The 8,666-nt window shown below is 39.0% G+C and overlaps 1 protein-coding gene across 2 annotated transcripts in view; it reads left to right on the plus strand.

Annotated features, from left to right (window-relative positions):
* Nucleotides 1-4,814, plus strand: part of DMGDH (dimethylglycine dehydrogenase) — a 61,533-nt gene extending 56,719 nt beyond the window's left edge. For both annotated transcript variants that reach the window (XM_008516561.2, XM_070571549.1), the window contains exon 16: nucleotides 3,665-4,814. In XM_008516561.2, the coding sequence (XP_008514783.2) occupies nucleotides 3,665-3,880 (216 nt within the window). In that variant the 3' untranslated portion in view covers nucleotides 3,881-4,814. The remainder of the gene's footprint in view (nucleotides 1-3,664) is intronic.
* Nucleotides 4,815-8,666: the final 3,852 nt, after the last annotated feature.

An 8,666-nucleotide genomic window follows, 5' to 3' on the forward strand; every position in this document is an offset into this window, starting at 1 on the left:
ACCTCTGCCATTAACTAACTGCTTGTCCAGATCTTAGCCTCTCTGGCCTCAGTCGTCTCATCTATATAGTGAAACCATTGGATGAGATCACGTCTAAGGTTCTTCCCACCTCTAATTAAGTTTTTCCCGGTCATTATATTTCCCCACCTCATCTTTCTTTTGTTTTGCATTTCTCACTTCATTCCCATCCAGCTTCCTCAGTCTTCCTAGCGTGGTCCATGCCCATCCTTCCACCAACATTCTGTTTTATGTGGTCATGGAGTGAAAGAGAGATTATGCTGTAATATTCTGTATGCAACCCCACATCAACCATGATCAACTGGTTGATCAGATGATCATATTTAAGATGGCAGATTTTTAGCCATCTTAAATATGGCCATACCCAAATTAGAGTTTAAAAACTTGGAAACCTGTACCTGAACTTATACAGTATTATATGTTAATTATATCCCAACGCTGGATGGAAACCCAAGTTCCATTTTTGAATTTTATTTCCCTTGCCGTATCTGTGCACTGAGATTATGTGCTATATTTTTCGTCTTTCCTACTACATGCCATCTGCTTAGAGAGCTGCTAATCCAATTGTAGTTTCTCTTATTAATATCTCTTGAATTTCCTGATATCAGTTTGTCTGCTCTTTGCTGTTTGGTAGGGTCATCCTTTTATCGTGCCCATGACCCTCTTTGATCCTCTTCATGCTCTGGAATGCACTGAATTATCTTTTGCTTTTCATTCCTGACGTTGTCTTGACTTACACTGCCTTTGGCACTTGGTATTCTATTCTTGCAAATATTTCTAGTGCTAGAGATAGGGTACACAGTTATTCATTTATTCAACAAATATGAGTTTCTACTATGTGGCAGCAATATTCTAGATACTAGGATACAGCAGTGAAGAAAACAGACAAGAATCTGCCCCCACGGAGCTTATATTCGAGGGGTGGGAGGGAGACACAATGAACAAGATAAATAAAATAAATGGCATGTCAGAGAGTGATTAGTGCCCTGGGGAAAAGTAAAGTCCAGCTGGGAGATGGGCGTGTTGGAGGGAGGGATTGTGATTTTAAATAAGGTTTAATTTTTAAAATTCAAGGCGTAAGGGTGGACATGAGAAGGGCTTTCATTAATTAGCAAGGCAGCTTTGCTGGGAAGTAAGTTTTGAAGAGGAGGTTTTAGAGAAAGGAAGTTTGGAGAGTTTAGAAAATTTTCTTTACCATTATTTATAAACTAACACACACAGGGATAGCCAAAGAAACACAATACATCATCCAGCATAAATTATGTTGCCTCCTTCAAAGGCCGTTCGCCCTGCTACCTTCTTTAGGTCAGTTAGAGGCGTCTTTAGCCTCGTCGTTAGGGGAGGCGTGAGAGAAGGCTAAAAAGAAATGAGGTTGTTTACATCGGTAAGATGAAAGCCAATGTTTGACTTCACAAAGAACATGAGAATCTACGAGGAAGAGCATGGGGACAGGTGGTTCTTGCAATTTACTGAGCAAAAGGAAGGAATGGATTTAATTGAATCCAGAAGATTTTGAGGTAGAACAATATAAAATTGATGCTAGGAGAAGCCTTTCCCTGGAAATGAAGAAATAAGATAAAAGGAAAGGTCAGACTTCTGAAATACTCTGGGCTGCTAACCCCTGGGCTAGAGAGAAATTAAAGGAGAAATGAAAGTAATCTAGCGGAAAGCAAAGCATTCAATAAATATTTTTAAAATAGCACTCACAAAATAAATAAAGTTACTAAAGCAGAACTAACTGCAGGCGAATGACTGGGGGTTTGAAGGGATGGGTGGACCTGAGGAAAGGGCGCGCACAGGCTCTGAAAAGGGACTGTGGGTTCTTGACCCAGTGAGTTAGGGGTTCTGGCCAAGAGCTTGTGCAGGCCTCTTCCTGGTCCCTTAAAATGCCCGAGCAAATCACTTTAACTTTCCCAGGGCTCCAAGCGCAGATCTCTGTTTTACAGACTGGGAACTGAAACCAAAGTTACCAAGAAAGTCTTTTGAAGAACAATGACTAAAACCCCAACTTCCCTCACCAAAATCCCGGCCTTCCACCACATCGCTGTGATCTGAGGGAGAAAGGCCGTTCTGAAACGCGTGTGAGCGCTGCAGCACCTCGGCAGTTAATCATCTGCCAGAGAGAAGCTTTTACTAATGAATGCATTCACGTTGGGTTTTTTTTTTCTTTAATCAACCAGTTCTTCACCATAATAACCTCAGAAATTATATGGAGAGCTTCTGATTTGGGGTTTCAATGAGATAATTAAAAACTGGAGCTGCAGAGATGGGAGTCTGTATTTAATGACACAAGTGTGTTAGCATTGAAAAGACTAGAAATGCTATAATAAGACTGTTGACTGTAGCGGGCTTTCTGCTGAGGCAGCTGAAAGATCCCCAGGCTGGTTCAAGTCCGGGAATGTTGGTGAGCACCAGCGCGAGCAGCCGGCTGTGCTAGAGCGAGGCTGCACGGATTCATGCAACCTTGTGTAGCCGGGAGAAGCCATTCTGAGTAGGGCTATCGATCATATTTTGCTCCTATTGTCTTCCTTTATTTTAGAATGTAGCGTTTAACCTGACATTTCTGTATCGTATTTTTTGCCATTTTACTCTGCTTTTCCTTCTCTTTCATCCTTTCCTTTAGATCTGGTTTCTTCTAATCCTCTTTTCCTCTAATCAGCCTTGTTACATGGATAGTTTTTGTAGCATAAAGCCTTTGTTTCCATCTCTTAAGTTTTGATTCCTGGTTTGCAGTCTTTAGATCTGGTTTGCCCTCCCAAGTTATCCTGTTTCATCCTCCTTAATTTTGGTGATTCACGCCTAACTCCATGTGTCCACCCATTGTGGAAAGTTTCATTCCCTTCTCTGCCCCCCTCATTCCCCAGCCTTCAAAACATGGAAAAATGCTGCCTTCCTCACGTTTATTGCCTTGGCTTCCTGGTTATCTTGTTTTGTCTCTCCACGTTAATTCCTCAACTAGGCTGGAAGCTCCTGAGGGTGGGGACCCGGCCTCTACTCATTCTCCTGAGTGTCTAGCAAAATGTTTTGTGCGTGGTAGAGTTAGAGAGAGTAAAGTTAACATTCATTTAAGTGCCTAGCAATTGTCAGGAATTCTTAAATGCTCTATATGTTCATATAGACTGTCCAGTCACACTGACTATTGATATATTAATAAATGGTTTAATTCAGCACGATTTTGGCAGGCCATTTATCTATACCCCAACAGGAACGGTTGACTACATTTGCATTTGGACTTTTAGATTTTTCTCCCTTGTACCTGTTATTGCGATGCTAGTTTGATGATAGAAGAGAATTTTTTTTGGTTTAAAATGAAAATATTTGATTCTCCTTCCTATCAGAGCTCTTGGCACAAAACTGAGCAAAATAGTGCCAGGTATTAAGAAACTACCTGTTATTATTTAAAACTGAGAAATTTCAGAGTAATCTAGGTATGTATTTTGAAAATTATTTTTCATTAATTTATCAATTTTCATTCATCTTCTCACAAAAGTGAAGTTTCTTTTCCTGGTGTTATCCCCACAGGTAGTGTATCATAAAACTTTCGGATTGTAAGTTGAGTCTATAGCTTGAGTGTCTCCCTCTGGGGAGGGAGGAGGACACCCAGCTGTGACCAAGATGCTGAGGATTGTTGGGTCTGGCTTTTCAGGTGGTTGGCAACACGACCTCCGGAAGCTACAGTTACAGCATCCAGAGGAGCCTGGCCTTTGCGTATGTCCCTGTGGAGCTCGGGAAAGTAGGACAGCAAGTGGAAGTTGAACTCCTCGGCAAAAATTACCCAGCAATCGTCATACAAGAGCCCTTGGTATTGACAGAACCAACCAGAAACCGGCTTAAGAAAAAAGGTGGGAAGGACAAAATTTGAAAAAGACCTTCAGCAGGCAACTGACTTACGATTGCACTGTGCCTGTGCTCGAAATGACGGTTGATTCCTGAGGGAGTATGGGAAAACAAGAATTCACTTCAAGATCATCGAAATCTAGATTTAGAATCGGAATAAAACCTTTCTCTTAATTCTTCTCTAAGCAAAATAGAATAATGGATTAGTGATTTACATTGTTCTTTCAAGTGGAGAAATTTGAAATGAATGTTTTTATTACCCTATATTGGTGTTTGTGGATCTCAATTGCAAAACTTTTAAGTTTTTGCTAATACACAATCATTATTACAGCTGAATTAGAGGATGTTATACAATTTTAGGATCATATGCATATGGTTCTCGATATGTTTTACATAAAAACAAATGCAATATTGCTGATGGACTTACTTCACTGAGAAAGATTAGTCGAATAGGGGATAGTTTTAATTTTTCACAATAAATCTATGATAAAAACAGGAAAGTTTAATATTGATATATAACATTTTTATTCAATTCTCTGAAATATTTATCTTCAGTGGCTTTCCTGAAAGCAGTTTTATGGGACATCATTATTGTCCTTTCAAAGGTTGTCTTAGAAAAAAAATAGCAAAAAAGAACAGTCTTCTAAAGGAAGCAGTGGTTGCAAACCTTCTGAAATGAAGCGGAAACATAAATAGATTGTGCCAGTACAAACACAATGTGAATACTGAACACTTCTCTTTGGGAAAGAATTAATGCAAGTTGACATCACGTCATGCCGTTCCGAGTATCACTTCACAAAGCATTTGACAAAGCAGGTCAAACAAGAGCTTAAGAGCTGACAGGATTGCCCTTAGCACTGTGTACAGCAAGAAAAAAATCCATTTAGAAATAATTCTTTGATATACTTCTTGAAATTATTAGGGTGTAGTTGAGTGAATAAATCAAATGTTTTGTAAAAGGTAGTTTGTCATTTATAATTTATGTTATACAAGCATTTGTTACACATTTATTGAGCTTTTCCTAGGTATTAAAGCTAAATGTGAAGCACAATAAGATTCTGTAATTAGAAAACATTTTAAAATAATGTCTTGTAAGTTTTGCAAAGGTGCCAAATTTACATTTTAAATGTTTGGTAAAAGTAATCACATATTAGGACTCTTCAACATGCCGTTCACTTCTTTTTGGTATATCCTTTTACAGGAGAAAAGGGGGAAATCCTCTTGGTAACAAACCTTTCCTAATTACCAAGAATGTACCAGACCCTCCATCTCCGTTCTGGTATCAGGAGCTGGTTAAAGCCTTAGGCTGGGGCTCGGAGATCTCGCTTCTCATTCTCTGCCTCTCTGTAGCCCCTTGACCTTAGGATACTTATTACCATCTCTGGATTCCTCCTCTGCAAAATAGACTCTTCCAGGTTTTTTTGATACTATAATAACAAGAAGCCATAATGAAAGTGCAACATTGAATTCATGTCATACAGTTAAGATAGCACTAAAACATCAATAAAAAGAATAGAACATTTAGATGAATATTAAATGTTTAAAGAAATCCTACCCACAGTATAAAAGAAGTCAACTTCCTGATTTCCTTGCGAAGTTTCTCTCATTCCTTCTTTTCTGGTATACTGGGTGCTATCAGGTCACCCCAGCCCTCCCACTGCCACCCAGCCAGTGGTCCTGGCCTAGGTACCAGGTTTGGCATCAGCCAGTCCATAGGCTGACTGATGATCCACAACACAACTTGGCCGCGGGAAGATGGGCCGAGTTAATCGGATTTCCTCCTGTGGGAATTTGACCTGAGCCATCAGAGAGTGAACTGATTCATACTAAAAATTGGAGCTGAGAAGATGCATAGATGTAAGAGAAGCTTTGAGGCCTTGGGGCGATGAGAGCTCCTGACAAGGAGAGAGGCTCTGAGGCAGAGACTGAGAGTAAAAGACTAGCTCCTGAAGCTCTCAGTTCCTGACGGCCCATCGCCCAGTTCTCAGGTGAAAACTTTGGGATACTACCGGCTGCTGGAAAGTGGACTCTGCACTGAGGGAGGCCTCAAAGGAATGAGCTAAGGGTGAGCATCAGCCGTGAACAGCAAACACCAGCAGGCTTGAAAGTACCCTAGTGATGTACAGAGGCCGTGTCTGCAGCTTAGAAAAAAGTGTGCTCAAGAAAGTGGTGGTGAATGACAGGCACTTTCTTCCCTCGAGCCAGGAAAGCCTCTCAGAGTTGCAAAAGCACTTTGCATCAACACTTTACATGACGTTTATGGATTTGGGTTGGATGTGACTGATCTGTGTCTTTCTCCTTTTCTACTGATTGGAAACGTGAGAGGAAAACAATGTTTAAGTATGCTGTGTGGATCATTAAATAGCAGACAGATTATTCTAGAATTTTACTGAGAGGATTTTGTGTATATTTGAATTGAACAAAAAGAAAGGTTGACATTATTGGGACTGCGAAAAGAAGAAAGTTTGAGATACACGAATGGCATCCTTTAACCAAGTTCTCAAAAAAGCAGAAAACCAAAAAATCAAGTTAGCTAAAAACCAAGTTAATTATACCCTTCTTCTGATGAATCTTCATGTAAAAATAAAAATTATCATCCTGCCTTTACTTATGTCCCTGCTAGAATCTTTCCCTAGAATAGTCCAGTAGCCTATAGAAGCTACATCATGAATTATAAAAGGGCAACACATATTTCCTCCAGGTATGGGTTTTGGAGGTATTACCATGTCGTGAGGCATAGAGGTGCTGGGGTGGTCAGAGGCCGCTGGGCTGAAAACCAGACTTGCTTTTCCCAGCTCTGTTGTCAGTCAAGCACAGACTACATAAGCATCTACAAAAGTCCTTTCCTGTATTTAAAGTTCTGTGAGTAATTGCTTTCCTTACTAAAGTGTTGCTGGTCTACACGTGTTCGGTGAGTACTTACTACAGGCCAGGCCTAGAAAAGTAGGGAATAGACACGGTGCCTGCCTTTGTGGAGTTCAAAGACCAGAGAGGTCAAGCATTTAACTAAAAAAAAAGCAGGTTTATATTGAGCTACAAACTGAGGTGTCATGAAAGCCGAGGGGAGGGAACATTTTGAGGAGAGGATGGCAAACAGTGTCAGAAGATAAAAGACGTCAGGTAGGATTAAAGGCTTACCCCTCAGGGTAAGCAGCAGAGTGTCACTGGTGCCACTGGCATGAACTACTGCAGGGGACCAGTGAGGGCAAAAGCCACAGTGCATCAAAAAATGATGGAAGGTAGGGAGTCGGAGACAAGGAGCGGAACCTCACTATCCAGGAGCAGATCCTAAAAAGATTGGTCGTAAACGGTATCATTTCAGAAGCTTTCAGTCACAGGTAAGAAAATACCCCACTAACAGCAGTGCGAGCCATTATTTATTTTATTAAATCACAGAGCGAGAAGTCTGGAGGAAGCTTAATAGCATCATTAAACATCTCAGTTCTCTTTTTCACATGCTGTCAAATCCTTCTCCCCCTAAAAACACTTTTAGTCTAAATCTTTTGTTGTAGCAATTATTGATGTTTTGATCATCTATCATCTATCTATCTATCTATCTACTTCAAATTAGCACATTTTTATTACTTCCTTTAATATAGTCTACATGGGAATTAATTTGGAAAACTCCTAGTTATACCATAGGCCCCTGCTGCTCACAGACCCAGCCACACGCGTTCATTTCGAGAGGAGGTTCTTTGCTGGAATCATTCAAGTCTACTTTGGGCAATCCCTGTGGAACTAATTATCCTACGTTTAAACAGTAGGTTGGAAATAAACAAGGATAGCAGAGTGATTGTAAATACAAAGAAGCAGAAGTTGAGTTTCTTCAGTTCTGTCGTTCTATGTGGTCATTTAGTTTCTATTTATGTTTATTATAAATATTATGAAACAGGGCAAATTGTGAAGTATAATATTGTGTTCACTAAGTGCAAATTTTAGGTCATACATGAAATATCTTACTGATTTTGAATGGTATCTTTAAAATTCAAATGTCTTCTTTTTAAATTGTTAATTGTGTTAAAACTAAAGAAAGAATTAAGAAACTATAATTCTACATCAGTGGTACCTAAGTTATAACATTTCAGTAACTTATTAGTTACTGGACAAATTATTCACATAAAATATTATATCAGACTCTAATCAAAGGAGCAGTACACAGAAATTGTGAAGAAGGCAATTAAATATGCAATAACGAAATCTAAGGAAATGGTCATCTATTCAGAATAAATAATCAAATTTCAAAGAATGCCAGAAGCAACAAAAGATGCTGGTCTTACATTGCTGGTCGAAATCAGTAGAGCAGTGTTTGAATGCCTTGATCTTCTTCACCAGTAATTGGGCACTTGCTCTAAAGCAATAGATCAAATAATGTCAAAGTTTGTTATCATTCAGCCATTTCCTCCAATTTTAGCAGATGGAGAAAAACTTCAGAAGTTTTTACTGTATATGATAGAAATGTATGATGAATTTTCTGATGAAGTTATTTTAGTAGAAAATTTTCAAATACAGAGGTATTTGAAAGCCACTATAATTGTTCCTAAAGAAACAAAGATAGTATTGCAGTTTCTGGAGTTTTTTTGAAAGGAGAGTTCTATACTGTCTATTAAACCTTAATATGTGAAGATTAATTTCAGTGAAGTCACTGCAAAGCTTAAGACTTAAAAACAGAAAAGGTGACTTCATTACTTACAGACAACAGACCAATTTATTACAACAGACCAATATATAGGTCTAAATGTTTTCCTTTTGCAAAAATACAATAATTTAAAAATATTAACTCCTTGCTTTTTTATACTATAACATTTATTTAA

Source organism: Equus przewalskii, chromosome 13 (assembly GCF_037783145.1).
Source record: "Equus przewalskii isolate Varuska chromosome 13, EquPr2, whole genome shotgun sequence".
NCBI lineage: Eukaryota > Metazoa > Chordata > Mammalia > Perissodactyla > Equidae > Equus > Equus przewalskii.